Raw genomic sequence first — 17,017 nt, forward strand, 5'->3', positions numbered from 1 at the left:
AAGTCCTGACATCAACCCAAGAGAACACCTTTGGGATGAATTAGTGCCCGACCTCACAAATGTGCTTCTGACACACTCCTAAACCTTGTGGACAGCCTTCCCAGAAGAATTGAAGCGGTTATAGCTGCAAACGGTGGGCCAACTCAATATTGAACCCTACGGACAAAGACTGGGATGCCATTAAAGTTCATGTGTGTGTAAAGGCAGGCGTCCCAAGAGAGAGAGTGAGAGAGAGTGTGAGAGTGTGAGTGTGTGTGTGCCCATATCCTGCCAAAGACTTTGTATTTCTGTCATCCTGATTTACACAGTTCTTGTCACAGCCTGGCAAAACAGGTGGATGTCTTTTCTTTTCTAGATCCAATATTACTAACAGGTCTCCTCCTTGTCCCCAGCCTGTGACAGGACATTGAAGATGAGCAGATATATGCGCTCCTTGTTAGCACATAAACAAACTTGCTCCTTGTTCTGCTTCTACTTCTCCCAGTAGAGGTGGTTAATTATGTTTTTAATATCTATTTGGAGTTCTTCTTTAAGTCTAAGTAAGAAAGTACTCAGAGGGTGTGAGAAACACATAAGAGACACTCTTGATGGCCATTTGTAAATGGCCTTAAACTGAAAATGCTCTGCTTTAAGAAAACAACCAAACCATAAAGAAGAGAACCAAGCAGAAACATAAATATCTCTTTATACAATTTAAGTTTGTTAAATTCTAACTAGAAGAATATGTGTGTTATAGAACATTAAATTTACAGCTTCTAAAATGACTATGCATAAAATAATCTATTAAAAAAAATCTAAAATACAATATACAAGAATAAACAATATTTTATTCTGGTCTTAAATTATAAAGCATATTGTACTAGTGCAAATGGCTGCTGACCTGCAGCACACAGAGGCCACAACTCAGAAAATCCTTGTCCATAATGATGATTTTTGGCTTAGCCTGTATTACAGTGGTTTTGCAATATACCTTTCAACCTTTAAACCTTTCATATCCAAGCTTATCCATTTGTGTCCAACAAATGTCCTCGATTAGTTTGATTTCTTCCATCAGCATGTTACGTTTCCACATATTTATACTAGCAGGTGAAATCTCTCCTTCATGGGGTAGGTAGAATAAGTTGGTGGAACTGGCAAAAATTATTTGGTTTAAACTTGCAGGTGAAAGAGGAATACCAAAAAAGGAGTATATTCTTTCAGTAGTCTGTTGTGGTAAGTTAACAATATCTTCAAATTTGATCAAAAGATAATTTTTTGAGGGTAAATCACTGTTTATCCTAACTGCTGCTGCTGTATTTGCTAACCATAGATGAGAAAGTTTTGAGATGTCATCTGTCTTAGAGTTAGACAATTCTTCTTTTAATGATTCATACTCATATGCATAGCCAGAATTTGAGCTACATTTCTGCTTTTCTTTCTCCTGGAACATTGATGATAAACGTTGTGGAACATTTTTTAAGAAATAAAGACTGGGATTACTTTTATAAAATATAGAATAAACCCATGCTCGTGGGTCGCGAATTATAAATAATGCCCTTAGCTGAGGCCCAACAACTTTATGAATAAATGGAAGCTTTAAAGTCCAACTTCCACTACTTAGGCTAAGCACAGGCTGAGCCTTGGGAAATAATGATAGATGATTGCGTAATTGTCTAACATAGTCTGCATCTCTATCATAAATTCCTTTTAGTTTATTTTTTTGTTCAAAAAAAGTGTCTTTCCTTTTAGATCTTCTTCTTTTATCTTTGCTAGTTGAGGGGTGATGAAAAAGTTTGAGCTTATTGACCTCCTGTAAATCAATGTTCTGTAAATGGAGCTGTGTGTTTTGAAGTAAAGACTGAAGCCAGCCTTGAATTAGTTGAAAATGTCCATCCTGTACATCAGAGCCAGTCCATTCACAAGCATCAAGAAAGGAATCAATTTTGTACTGTGCTTCAGGAATGTCAATGTAAGCTGTAGGGACCTTGATGTAAACAAAATCTGAACTGTTAAAAAAGAGTACTTTTAAAATTTCTGCTCCCGAACCTGGCAGAGATGTAATCACTACAGTAGGCAAATTAGAAGAATATGTTTCAGATATCTTAATGCTTTCTGTATCTGCAACCACACTGTTCCACTTTGGACAAATAGGCTGAGTACACGTTGTCCACACATCTACTAATTCAAAAAACCATAGTGTTATGATTAGAACCAATATCCAACGCATCAGTTTACCAAATGGAATATAGAATCTCCAATGAAATGCTAAAATTCCCAAACCTACACCTAATAATAAACCCATGATTAGATTGATCCTAAGTCCAAAGTGAAACACATTCACATTAATTAGTTTATTTTTCTTTATATGCTCAGTTCCCAGGCCAAATTGTACGATTTTATTTTGGTCTTCTAATTTTGCATACCCTCCAAAGCCAAGAAAATTAAATCTGACCTGGAGATCATTATAATCTGTTACCATGGACACCACATTTTCTGTATCATTTATTTTTACAGAGAGTTTAACTCCATATTTGCTATTGTCTAGGAATCTTAGATTTGAAACATTGACATATGGTCCATGAAATAAATATGCAATCCTTGAAATTTTTTGGTTTATTGGAAAAGTAACATTTACAAACTGAGTCCATCGCTTTTTGAACTCTGCTGTCTGTTCAGCTTCTTGAATTTTAGCTACAGGGCTATTACCATTTTGATCTACCCAAAACATTTTGTAATGTGCATCCCAAATGTCCATCATAGCACCATTTAATTTGTTCAAAAGTTTATAGGGAACATATTTGAAATCTATGTCTAAATTATGAAAAAAGGCACTAACTAAAGAGATTGGAGAGTCTTCATTCTTTTCAATATGATCAAGTACAAGCAAAGTCTGGTGGTTTAAAAGTAACAGACAACGATAAACACTTTTTAATTTCATGGAAGACGAGTAGGAAGCCACTGCTTCACCGCTTACAAAAACAGACTCCCCTTGCTGACTTGCTGTTATAATCTCACCAGCTGCATCTCCAGAAGCATCAGTTGTCCATTTTAGCCACTGTGAACATTCACCAAGTTGTCCTTCCCATGGGTTATTGCACTGACTCGTAGGAGATGGAGCAAAAACTAAAATATTATTCAAATGACTAAATTTTGGACCGTAAAGAGCCTCTGAAACAAATACTTGTCCATTTGGAGCAAAAGTGAAAGAATTCTGATCAGGATGTTCATGACCAGGATTGAAACTTCTCCAGCCATCTACCCAAGAGTATGGTTGAAAATGGACAATATCATAGACAGCTCGACCACCAAGCTTTCCAGACTTGAATGAAAAAAATGTGTTAGTCTGGGAATGAGGCAAGCCAGCCCCATAAGTTACAACACCCCAATTGGAAAACAAATGCATTTTTGGTGTACCATGATCTGTTGGTGGATGTGAAAGTAGTTCAGAATTATACCACAAGTATTCTGTATGAAGCGTGCTCCATCTCTGTGCAACAGATGGTACCATTGGTCCATCCTTAGGTCTGTGCTTTCTAATCTGACCTGCTAACCAATTTCCAGCCCCATTTTTCAGGATAAACGTATCCAGGAATATCAACTGGCTTTCTGGGCCATAGAACCAGTTGTAATTAGAATCTGCTATTCCAACAGTTCTCTGATAACCAGGCAACAAAGTAGAATAATAAAACCAAAAGTGCATTTTCAGCCAATTGTTCTCTAAATGATTAATGCCAAAATGTCGTTGTGCTAAGAAAACATACTGTGTAATGGATTTTGCTGTGTAGCTTCCATATGCAACTCCTTCATCAAGAGAACCATCTACCACGTGATTTAGCAAAAACATTGTCTTTTCCATCACATCAATAGCAATTTCCTTCCAGATGCTTGCCTGGCTTAATTTATACTCTTCCACAACAAGTGCACCAGTGAGCAATGCAATCATGTTAGTGGTTTGATGGTTGTGTAAGAACTGTTTACCCCATGAATGAACTTTGGAATATTCATACATTTCACTACTCACAGTCTCAATTTTTTTTAAATATTTTTTTCTTCTGTCTCGGTCAAGTGAATGATACAAAAAGTCAAATGCAGTGGCAAAACCAGATAAAGAGTGTGCAACTGGGACTTCATCCCCAGGGGAATTTTGAACAAACCAATCTTTGTAGTCTGCCATTCTGTCCATATATTCTAGTACAAAAGTAAATGACGCTTTATCATCTGGAGAAAGAAGGCAGTACAGTGCCAAGGGTGGCAGATTATTCCCATAAATCTCATTCCACTTGGCTGCAAAATCAGAATGCTTCTGAGGAGGCAGGTACACAGATGGATTAGCCAACATCTTGCTAACAGCATTTTTGATTGCTCTAAATAAATGTAAATGAGTGGCATGGGACTTTTGTTTTAATCCATGAACATCTGCGCTATCAAAATACAGCCGTGGATGAGAAGGGTTGTTTGTCTGCTTGATGGTAGCAGTGACATGAAACAGTTTCTTATGGTGAGTGACATCAGTGTTGGGTGTCATCCAATTATCAGAATAATTGCTATAACATACATGGAACAATGACAGAAAAACACAAATAATTGTCAAAAGAGAGTGTTCTACTACATTTGGAGCCATGATCCATTAGGCTGCAAATCAATAATATATTTGATTCATTTTTCAACTGCGGTTTAAAAAATCCATTGTATACGTGACTTTGGCACACATTGCTAAATTGGTTAAAGAAAGGCTTTCAGTATTTGTCTCCAATTTATGAGCAGTTTTTACATCTAATAATTATGTCTGTAATACAAGAAGCCAACTAGAGAGGATTAGAGAAGTAATATGTGGTTGATATAGCAAGTCTGCATTTCTAACTGGTTCTTTTTTATAAGAAGCATCAACAAGGTCTTCATTACTGGTATGCATGCTTGCTTACTCATCTAATTACGGAGTTGTCATGTTTGTATTCCAGTTCAAGAGTAATTTCTTGAATCACTGCCAAAGAAACATTTGCAGTACTTTAGGTTTTATCTCTTATTTGATGATGGTTCAAGTTCTCGATGATACGTTGAAAAAGCAGTATATATTTTGTTATTTTCATTGGACAGATTGACTGAATACTACTTTCGGCTGTACTTTTTGTTTATCCTGTGGCACGGTACACAATTTTGCAACTTCTGGCATCTTAGTTATTTCCAGTGGTGTTTCCAATTTTCAGCTGTATAATGGAAGAAATATCTGCAGAGACAAAATGTGACATAGTTTTAAGATATTATTAAAAGTACATGCCCAAGAATCATTACAATATAAATTATTTAGAGCAGCGGTTCTCAACCTTGGGGTCGCGACCCCTTTGGGGGTCGAACGCCCATTTCCCGGGGGTCGCCTAAGACCATCGGAAAACACATATTTCCGATGGTCTTAGGAACCGAGACACCGCTGCTGTCTCCGGTGATGTGTGGGCGGGATGATATGCTGCCCCTGTCACCGCCTCCTCGCCGCTGATTGGCCACCGGAACTGTAGCTCAGGAGAGGCACACACAGGCGGCCAATCACCGGCGAGAAGGTGGAGTTTGGAGAGGAGGAGCCGAGCGGCAGCGAGCGGAGATCGAAGAATATTGAGGGAGCTGCAGGAACGAGTGAAGAGAGAGGCCAGAGAAGGAAGACAGCTGACAGGTAAGTGCAAATTTTGCTGCTGCAGCCAGGTATGCAGGCTGTAGATGGGAGAGGGAGAGAGCGAGCCCAGGCTGGAGCAGGAGTCAGCAAGGTAAGTATCATTGGTGTCAGTGGAAGGGATAGTGCCCCATCATTTGTGTCACTAATACCAACGATGGAGCACTATTCCTCCCCCCACTGACACCAACGATGGTGCACTATTCCTCCCACTGACACCAACGATGGTGCACTATTCCTCCCACTGACACCAACGATGGGGCACTATTATTCCCCCCACTGACGCCAACGATGGGGCACTATTCCTCCCCCCACTGACGCCAACGATGGGGCACTATTCCTCCCCCCACTGACGCCAACGATGGGGCACTATTCCTCCCCCCACTGACGCCAACGATGGGGCACTATTCCTCCCCCCACTGAAGCCAACGATGGGGCACTATTCCTCCCCCCACTGAAGCCAACGATGGGGCACTATTCCTCCCCCCACTGACGCCAACGATGGGGCACTATTCCTCCCCCCACTGACACCAACGATGGGACACTATTCCTCCCACTGACACCAACGATGGGGCACTATTCCTCCCACTGACACCAACGATGGGGCACTATTCCTCCCACTGACGCCAATGATGAGGCACTATGCCTCCCACTGACGCCAATGATTGGGCACTATTCCTCCCACTGACGCCAATGATGGGGCACTATTCCTCCCACTGACACCAATGATGGGGCACTATTCCTCCCACTGACGCCAATGATGGGGCACTATTCCTCCCACTGACGCCAATGATGGGGCACTATTCCTCCCACTGACGCCAATGATGAGGCACTATGCCTCCCACTGACGCCAATGATGGGGCACTATTCCTCCCACTGACACCAATGATGGGGCACTATTCCTCCCACTGACACCAATGATGGGGCACTATTCCTCCCACTGACACCAATGATGGGGCACCATTCCTCCCACTGACACCAATGATGGGACACCATTCCTCCCACTGACACCAATGATGGGGCACTATTCCTCCCACTGACACCAATGATGGGACACTATTCCTCCCACTGACACCAATGATGGGGCACTATTCCTCCCACTGATACCAACGATGGGACACTATTCATCCCACTGACATCAGTGATGGGGCGCTAGTCCTCCCACTGCAAAATTACAGTTATGAAGTAGCAACGAAAATAATTTTATGGTTGGGGGTCACCACAACATGAGGAACTGTATTAAGGGGTCGCGGCATTAGAAAGGTTGAGAACCACTGATTTAGAGTATTACATCTACTTATTGAATTTAAGATTTGTTAGGAGGAAAAGAAGGTCAGTTTTATACCAGACATAAACCTGGTAGATTTGCCATGGATTTAAAGATACGCAGCTAGCTTAACTATATGTAAAGACAAAACTTGTTTAGGTTTAGCTAGAATAGGGTGGGGTTATTTTTTTCTGGTTGTTTCCCACTGGGGATATTTTTTTCACTTCTTGTCATTAAGACACAACACAAAAACAAACTGAATTCTTATCAGTTGTCACAGGAATGTCTGCCCCATTGAAGGACTTTCCCCTCTTCTCCTGCTCTGGTCTCAACTCAAAATTTTTGGATGTCCATCTGGTCAATACAACAAATAGGCGTTGACTGACTAAAACTGGAGAATGCAAAATCTGGTGGAGCTGCGCATGGCAGCCAATCAGCTTCTCACTTCAGGATGTTCAATTAAGCTTTGACAATAAAACCCAGATTGGTTTCTATGCAGAGCTGCTCCCGATTTTGCATTCTCCAGTTTTAGCAAATCAGTGAGTGGGTGAATCTTAACAGATGAGACACAGACAGCGATAAAAACTTGAAGGGGTCTAAACTTTCCATACTGTACCCAAAATGTAAAAAAATATGCCTTTACATACACTTTAACTCCTTTATTTGTCTGGAAACTATTTATTGATGCTGAGAGAGCTCCCAAATTGTGTTAAGGATGTGCCAGTGTTCTACCTGGAAATCAAGTGCCTATAGGTATACAAAAGATAGCTAAATGGCAACTTAAAGTATTTAATTTATAGCTTAACATGCATCTTTACACTCAAAAAGGTCATCCCTCCTCTCTTTTTTCTTCTTTTAATTACCTTTTTATGAAAAGTCTTTGGGCCACCCCCATTTTCCCCATGCTCCCGATGCCACTTGGGATATACATGTTACAAATCCCAGGTGGCATAGTTTTTCATTCAGTAAAGGATGAGGGGAAAAAAATGCTGGCAGCCCGATGACACACAAAAAACATGATAGTGCACGACTGAACAGTGGCAGAAGAGAGGAGGATTTCAGCAGGACAATGCTAGATCTGCTAGGTGGGTAAGTATCTGAAATGTGCAAGACACACAACCTGGTAAGCATGGGTTTCAAAAAAAAAAAAAAAAAAAAAAAAGAAGGGGAAAGGCTTCAATTATGTATGATTTTTTTTTATATCAAAGTGTTACTAAACCCAGGACCCTGCATTCACTATAGCTGGTCTCCAACGGTACACAGAACATGGAAGTGCAATTATTTTAGTAAATATAAACTGCTAAATACCTTTTCGCATCAGCAGTTAGAGCAGTCTTGTGACTTATATCAGTGTTCAGCTCACCACTAGCTAAAGCTTGTAGTAGGAGTTTTCTTTCTGCTCTAGGAGGATGGAAATCCCCTTACCTCTCTGGACAGTGCTGATTGGTCCTGTGCTAATCACATGCACTCTCCCAAGGAAAAAAAAACCTCTCTAGCAATACACACCTAACTGGGCATGTGTAATATGGTTCAGTCTGGAAATAGGAGGTGGTCGCTTGAAAAAGAGAAGGAACAGAGAAGTCAGGATCAAACAGCCTTTTTACACAATGCAGAGCATTAACCCCTTAGGTTCCACAGTGAGTACAACAAGCATGCTTTACTGCATATACAGACAGATCTCACTGTTGTGGGTTTAGTAACACTAAGCATGTGTTGTGCCAGTATATTTATTGTATTTGACATTTGTGCCAAGTTGTAATATCTGCCTAAATACACAATGTCCAGTATTGCAAGGAAAAAGAAAGCTCCTGAATCCTTTTGCATTTATCTCATCAGATAGTAAACTCCCAGTCTGTACATCTAACTCGCAAACAGCCACAACCTGCTATTAGTCAAAGTTTTGCTTGAGTAGAAAGTTGTATTGCACTGGGTTATTTCTCACAAATTTACATCTAGGGAACAGTTGAGGATGCTATATTTTGTATAACAAGTTCCATGTAATGAGACTTTAAGGTTTATTTCTACGTTTGCAGCCAAAATTTGAAGAACACCTGCTTTATATTTGCTACATGTTCTCATGTACACAGCAGCTTACCATTTAGATGCTCTTTTCTGATAACTCATGCATGGAAATATATAAAACCAACTGTAGCACTTAAAGTGAACTAGTGTAAAATACAAATAGTCCCAGTTTACCAAAAACAGTTAACTGTAAAAAGACAGACTGCTTATAAAAAGAGCCATGAAATCTTACATTTGATTAATACATGGAGGAACATGGAGATGTCTTACATCCTTATTCTTTCTTTACATTGGCAAGGATCAGCTGTACATCTGAAGCCGCATACACAAAAGACCACCCTGAAAGTGCCCATCCTCATAAACAGGAAACACAGAAAGCAGAGCGCAGGAAGATCTCAGCAACAGGGCACACTTTATTAAATATAAAATAAGTTTGCCCCCAGGTTTGAAAAAGGGTCTGCATGCCTGGAAACGCATTGTCATTGTCCTTATATTGTTGGCAGCCCAATACAAGCTAAATGCTGTGCCTCTCATTCTCTACTTTCTATCTCCAGTCTGGAGTTCTGTGTGAGCTTCCATTGCCAGCTGTCTGCATACACAAGCTTTAACTGATGCAGCGCTGTGGTGGCTGTCTGTGCATCCAGGGGTCTCTTCTTGTTCCACTTATCATGTAGCTTTTCGTGAGCTGGTAACCTCGCTCCACTACTGTGACTGACATTCCTGTTTATATACGTAGGTGGATACATCTTTGATATTTAATAAAGTCTGCCCTATTGCCAACATCTTTCTGAGCTCTGCCCACTGTGTCTCCTGTTTCCAGCACTGAAATATCCTACTTAGTTCTTTTTAATTATGAGGGGTCTGGGAAGCCATGTTTGCCACAATTAACCCTGTCTGTAATGTGCTGGCAGATCTCATTATCAGCTGTAAACTAGATTTGAACACTGTGGGGTTAATTTACTAAAGGCAAACACACCATTATTTTTGCAAGTGAAGTAGCACCCAGCAAGGGAATTGTCCCCAGAACATAGTGAATCTTCACTTTGCAAATAATACCAAATCACATGCAAGGAAAATAAACAAAAACATTTTTGCTTGTATATGATTGCTTGCATGTGATCACTAAGCTCTGGGGATAAGTCCATTGCAGATTGTTACTGCACTTGCAAAGGGAACAGTCTATTTGCCTTTTGTAAATCAATCCCTGTCTGTCCTAACAAAGGGTTAACATTTTAGAATTTGGGCTGCTTCATTGTATGTTAATGAGAAGAAACTCTATATCTTTAGCCTTTCTATGGGGACAGACTCATCCTAAACTTGCAGTTTGCCATGACACTTTCTTCTAAGAAAAATCTAAAAAAAGGTAAACGTTTTTTTCTAAGCATGTGGTGTGAATGGGAGCACATGACAAACATATAGTGGATTTGTCACAAATATGAATGTAAAAGTGGAAGTAAACTTTATTCTCTGTGCATGCTGTAAAAGAAAAAGTAAGCTAAAATTATAATTATGAGAGCAGAACAAAAAAAATGTTAACTGTACTTGGCAGTTATAGAATCAGTCTTGTCTGCAGCCTGAAAGGGAAATGGAACTTTAAATTACTCACAGTGGATGCACTAGTATTATGATCAATTGATATAACAAACAGTGAACCCCTGACCACAAATAACAATTTTGTTCATGTATTTACTGTATATCAGTTGTACAAGTTATGCTGCATTTTTTTTTACATTGTGCGTGATGTTGCTGCTGATTTTTTAGGAAGCAATGTGTACAGGTAAGAATGAAGTAGCAAACATCTTTGTTGTGCCTCAAGTTAAAGTGATACTAAAGGCTTAAATTGAAAAAAAAAAAAATAAAACAACAAACACACCATACTTGCCTGCTCTGTGCAGTGGTTTTGCACACAGCATCCGGGATCCTCCAATTCTCATGTCCCCCGCCAATACTCTTGGCCTCTCCCTCCTGTCGGTTGCCCCACACAGCAAGAGAAGAGGAGGATCTGGCTGCTCTCTGCAAAACCACTGCACAGAGCAGGTAAGTATGATGTGTTTGTTGTCTTTTTTCTTCAATTTAAGCCTTTAGTATCACTTTGACTTGAGACTCAACAAAGATAATGGTTTCTACTTCATTCTTACCTGTACACATTGCACCCTTTGTCTTCATGCAATTGCAGACAGACTCAATGATGTTGAGATCGGGCTCTGTGGTGACCAAACCATCACTTCCATGACATTGGCTGTATATTCAGGGTCATTGTCCTACTGCAGAATAAATTTGGGGCTATTCACATGCCTCCCTGATGGTAATGCATGATGGAACCTCCATCATGCTGCACTGTTGCCTGTAACCACTCATTTCTGTACCACTCTACAGCCCTTCAGCAAACAAACTGCCTCCTGCTACAGCCAAATAATTAAAATTTTGACTCAGTCCAGAGCACCTGCTGCTATTTGTCTGCCCCCCCCGTTCCTATGTTTTTGTGCATACCACATGGAAACAAGGCTAAGCAATTCAACTATGCATGAAAACATAGGAACTGGAGTGCAGAAATATGGGAGCAGGTGCTCTGTACTGAGGAGTCAAAATCTGATATATTTGGATGTAGCAGGAGGCTGGCGAGTGTCTACAGGTAACAGTGAAGCATAGTGGAGGTTCCTTGCATTCTTGCAAAATAAATTAGAGATTTGGTCAGGATCAATGGTGTCCTCAATGCTGAGAAATACAGGCAGATACCTATCCATCATGCCATGCCATCAGGGAGGTGTGTGATTGGCCCCACATTTATTCTCCAGCAGGAAAATGACCCCAAACATACAGACAATGTCAGTAAAGTGGTAATAAACCCAGAACCCCACATTCACTATATCTGGTCTCCCACAGTAAACAGAAAATGGAAATGCAAGTATTATAGTAAATATAAATAAATTTTCTCATCAGCAGTATATAGCAGTCTTGTGACTTCTATCAGTGTCTAGGTGAGCACTGGGTAATTTTGTAGGAGGAGTTTTCATTCTCCTGGAACTGTACTATGAGGCTGCATGACCTCAGACCCTCTGTCTGGACAGTGCAGATTAGCTCTGTGCACCCTCCAAAAAAAACAAAACAAAAAACCTAGCAATACACACCAAACAGAACATGTGCAAACTTGCCACTGCTGCTCTAACTATGGCAGATGGATTGGGGAAAGTAAAAGAAGGGGAGGATCAGAGAAGACAGGATCAAATAGCCTTTTTACAAAATGCAGAGGTTTATTCTCCTAAGTTTCACAGTGAGTATAACAAGCATGCTTTACTGAGAATACAGACTAATTTTTCTGCTGTGGGTTTAGTAACAATTTAAGAACTATCTTCAGTGTAGAGAAGAACAAGGAGTCCTGGTAATGGTTTGGCTCCCACAAAGCCCTGATCTCAACATTAACTCTGTCTAGAGACAGGAGGATTTGAGGCAACCTTGATACAAAGAAGATCTGCGGTTAGTTCTGCAAAATGTTTGAAACAACCTATTTGCAAAGTTTCTTTAAAAACTGTGCAAGTGTACCTAGAGGAATTGATGGGGTTATGAAGGTAAAAGGGTACGATGATGACATGTATGTATGATGATGATAGACTTTATGATATACTTCATCATTTAGGCTTTGTGATTTATTTATGATGATGGACTTTTTTAAATCTTGTAAGTCTTAGCAAGAACAGCTTTTAGAAAATCTGAAAATACTTAAAAACTAGAGACCATTTATATCTTGTAAATCTTTTTCTTCTTACATTTTGTTATAAGTCTGCCATCTTTAACCTCTCTGGAGGTATTCCCGAGTGTAGCTCGGGGTAAAGTTTCAGCACCACAAGCGGTAACCCTGAGCTACACTTGGGAATACCCTGCAGCGTTGCTCCGGATTCTCTTCTTCACTTACCTTGTCCTTCACTCCCACGATGTCCCCTCTGCAGTTTCCCCGGCAATGTCCTCTGGTCTATGCCGGCATCTGTCTTCTGGGTTCCGCTCCCTGTGACGTCAAGACGTATGGGAACATTTGTCAAAAAGTGACTGTGACGATCGCGATGTCAGACCCCTGCCCTTTTCACCAAACTCGTGACCGAAGGACTAGCCAATCTGAAAACGCGATGTCACGTGCGTAACAATGCCATGCCCAGCTGCACCCTGCACACCGGTTTTCCAGCTAATTGGACCACAATTGACGCCCCTGCAGCCTGGGAGCGTTTGTTACTGGGTCAGGTTAATTACGCAATTAACCCTTCACACTGCCACCACCTCCTTTTTGTACAGAGAAAGAGGAAACTCAGCAATACACTAAGATGATTGGTTAATCGTCGGTATACAGCTATCTCCACAGACCGGTTATACAGAGGGTTACACACTCATAGTAGCGGCAGGGATTCGTAAGTTACATTAAAGAGCTATAGAAACAGTTCAACACTTTCAGAAAGTAAGATTTATTACTAAAAGGGTCAAAAGGGTGCAGTAGAAATATTTACAGAAAAAAGATGTAACACACACACACACACACACACACACACACACACACACACACACACACACACACACACACACATATATATATACACACACACACACACACTATGTGTGTATATATATATATATATACATATATATATATATATATATACACATATATATATATATACACATATATATATATATATATATATATATATATATATATATATATATATATATATATATATATACACACACACACAAATATACAGAGCACAACAGCACAGCAAACAAACAACAGAAAGAAGTTTAGGTAAATAAGTACTTGCCGAAAGATGCCTGGGGTTAAGCAGTTTCAAGACTGATGAACTCAAAAGGGATTTCTGGTCTCGCACTCAGTTTCGTTGTTACAGTGAGACTCCCCTTTCTCTCTGTCTGCTAGATGTTAAAACGCAGAAGGTCCTCACTTCTCTCTCTACACACAAAACATAACAGCCTCTTTTCTACCCAAAATCAACTGGTATCTTCTTACAACAGCAAGCCAATTGCCTTATTTGGGAAAAGGATTGCCTAGACAGCCCTGTAGCAATGTACACTGAACGCATTCCTGAGAGAGGGGAAATGAGGGAATACATAAAGAATCTTAACACAGTGAGGGCCGTGCCTGCCTCTGGTGTGCAGGATTGCTACACCTCCCCCCTCAGGTAGTTGCATAGGAGTTAAGAGAAATATCAAAATGCAGACGTTTGGAGCAAAATGGAGAACCGCACCTCTCCCTGTGTGTATGATTGTTACAGTGACATTCACTAAATACACTAAAATCACATAGAAAACATTACTGTATCAAACCATTTCACATACATTTTGTCCCTAGTGCTTTGTCCTGTGCCCTGCCTCTATTTTTACTGTTCTTTCTGCCTTGAAACTGAGAAAAGTCCATGGCGTCCAAAAAACGTCCCTTTAGGTCAAAAGCAGTTTTAGACCAGCTAGAGAACAGCGATAGTAAATTAGAACCACTTGCAGAATTGAGTAATAATGATTTGTGGGGAAATTCGTCAAACACTGAAAACAATTTTGCGACTTTGCTCAGTGATGTGCGAACTTGGCGCTATATTTAAAATTTCAGTGTTTTTGGTTTGATTATATTATTGAATTAAATTTATGATATTATTTTTTATGATTATTTATTAAATTATAATTTATGATTTTGTGCTTCAAATTTTATCATACCCGAGATGTTTACTAGGCTCTTGTTTGGACAGATTTCAGTGAGTTATTCCTAAAAATTACAGGCCTACAATAAAAAAACTACATATTTCCATGCAAAAAAAGTACCGCTTTGAGCACAGAAATACTGACATAAACAGACAGCTAGGGAGGTTAAAGGGGGGCAAAATGGGCAGCTGCCCTCATGTAAATACCTTGCATGCATATGTAAATAGAAGGGGGGCTGCATTGATATGTAAATAGTGAGGACATTCATATGTAAATATCAGCAGCATTCTTATGTATCTTATGCCTTCCTGAGGTTCCAGTCACCATCACCTTTGCTGAATGCTGCCCACTGAAGAGGTAAACGGGTACATGCCTGAAAGTCTTGCCTGCAACTGAGGTTACATCAGCCTATTCTGCAAAGACAAGGAAAGGAGGGAGAGAGGGGAAGAGAGGGGGGGAGAGGGGAAGAGAGAGGGGGGAGAGAGAGGGAGAGAGAGGAGAGAGAGGGGAGAGGGGGGGGAGAGAGAGGGGAGAGAGAGAGAGATAAGCAGTTTGGTGAGCACACAGGTGAGCAAGGAGGGGTTGTACAGAGGTAAGAAAAAATGTGTGAGCAGAGGAGGCATGTGGAGTTAAGGTGGGGAGAGGTTAGAGTGAAGAGGATAGGGGGGGTTTGGGGTGCAAAGGTTAGCAGGGAAATTTAAGATGCAAATGTGTACTGATGGGGTGGATAAAGATGTACGTCACATGTAAGGCGGCCCATTCATTTCAATGGGCTGTTCAGTGTGCTAGGAATGCGTAAAGTCCCCGACCCTTTTTCAAAATCACACCAATCCACAGCATGGTGAGTTTTGGTGCATGTGGAAACGCGCACAGCAGCAGATGCCTGAGGGTGTTATTAACAATTAATGGCACTGCTGGGTATCTGCTAAAAGGCAGCATGTTTATGTGGTGTCAGGAAACTAGTTTTGCATGCATTTCCGACATGCACAAATGTGAACATAGGCTAAATGTCTCAATTAGACTGGTGGCCAGTATATATCTGTTCATTACATTGGTGGTCACTGTGAATGATACTATTACTTTAGTGGTAAGTGTAAATCCCCATTACATTGGTGGCCACTGTAGAAACTCCTCTTTATATTGGTAGTTGGTAAAAAACCCTAACTTACATTTGTGATCAGTGTCAAATCCTCCTTTACATTGGTGGTCCATGTAGAAGACGCCCTTAAATTGATGGTCAGTGTAAATTCCCCCTTACATTGGTGGCCAGTGTAGAAATTGCATTTGTTGTTGGTGTAAAATCCCCCATTACATTGGTTGTCAGTGTAATTTTTTCATTGCAATGGTCATCAGTGCAGATTCCCTATTACACTGGCGGTCGATGTAGATTTCCCTTTACATGGTGGTAAGTGCAGAATTGCCCTTACACTGGTGGTCAGTGTAAATCACCTCTTACATTGGTAGTCGATGTAGAAATGTTACCTCTCATCCCCAATCAGCACTGCCACTGATCCCATCCACCCCAAGCACTGTCACTCATCTTACCCCCCCACCAGCGCTGCCACTTCTCCCATCCCCCCACCACCGCTACTGATCCCATCCTCCCACCACTACCACTGATCCCCTCAATCCCCCCCGCACTGACACTGATCACATCTTTCCCCCAGCACTGCCCCTGATTCCAGGAGTCCTAAAATCCCTAGGGAGTTTCTATTAGTGGGTCCAATAGCAGTAACCAATAGCAACCAATCAGTGAGCAGTAATGATATACAGTAACCTCCAGCAACCAATCAGTGAACAGTAGTTATCTGCTGTAATCTCTAGCAACCAATCAGTGACCAATAAAGAAGTACAGTAACCTCTAGCAATCAGTGAGTGGTAAGGATGTGTAGTAACCTCTAGCATCCAATGGGTGAGGGGTAATGTGTAGCAACCAATCAGCAAAACAGAAAGCATATGCTGTAATCTCTAGCAACTAATCAGAGAGCCATAACGTGTGCTGTAGCACCTACCAACCAGTCAGTGAGCTGTAATGATATGCTGTTACCTCCGACAACCAATTGCAATTGCTGCCTGATCAGGTAAATAAACGGATTTTAAAATCTAGCTGCTATTTATTGTATGACTCAGCGCAGATGGAGAGCGAAATTGCATGGGAGGCCCAAGAAAATGTTTGCCCAGGATCCAATCAATATCAAAGATAGCCCTGTTTCCAGCAACAATTATCAGTTGCATAAGTGTTATGCAAATCTGGTCAAGCTCAATTCGCAGATCTAATGCCATGGAAAAGACATGCAATACACTAAATAAAGACTTTCTACCAATAGTGGCTTGTGTCAACAGCCTGAGTTTGGAAATATATTTATCTGACTTTCGTTTTACCAGCAGTCATTTTTTGATAA

At 40.7% G+C, this 17,017-nt stretch overlaps 1 protein-coding gene across 2 annotated transcripts in view; it reads right to left on the reverse strand.

Annotated features, from left to right (window-relative positions):
- Window positions 1-807: 807 nt before the first annotated feature.
- The window catches only part of DSEL (dermatan sulfate epimerase like), a 52,450-nt gene continuing 36,240 nt past the window's right edge, over window positions 808-17,017 (reverse strand). For both annotated transcript variants that reach the window (XM_089671072.1, XM_089671073.1), the window contains one exon: window positions 808-5,203. In XM_089671072.1, the coding sequence (XP_089527198.1) occupies window positions 974-4,600 (3,627 nt within the window). In that variant the 5' untranslated portion in view covers window positions 4,601-5,203 and the 3' untranslated portion in view covers window positions 808-973. The remainder of the gene's footprint in view (window positions 5,204-17,017) is intronic.

The sequence above is a fragment of the Staurois parvus genome, unplaced genomic scaffold, assembly GCF_062004578.1.
Source record: "Staurois parvus isolate SC_StPar_1 unplaced genomic scaffold, SC_StPar_1.0 ptg000097l, whole genome shotgun sequence".
Taxonomy (NCBI): domain Eukaryota; kingdom Metazoa; phylum Chordata; class Amphibia; order Anura; family Ranidae; genus Staurois; species Staurois parvus.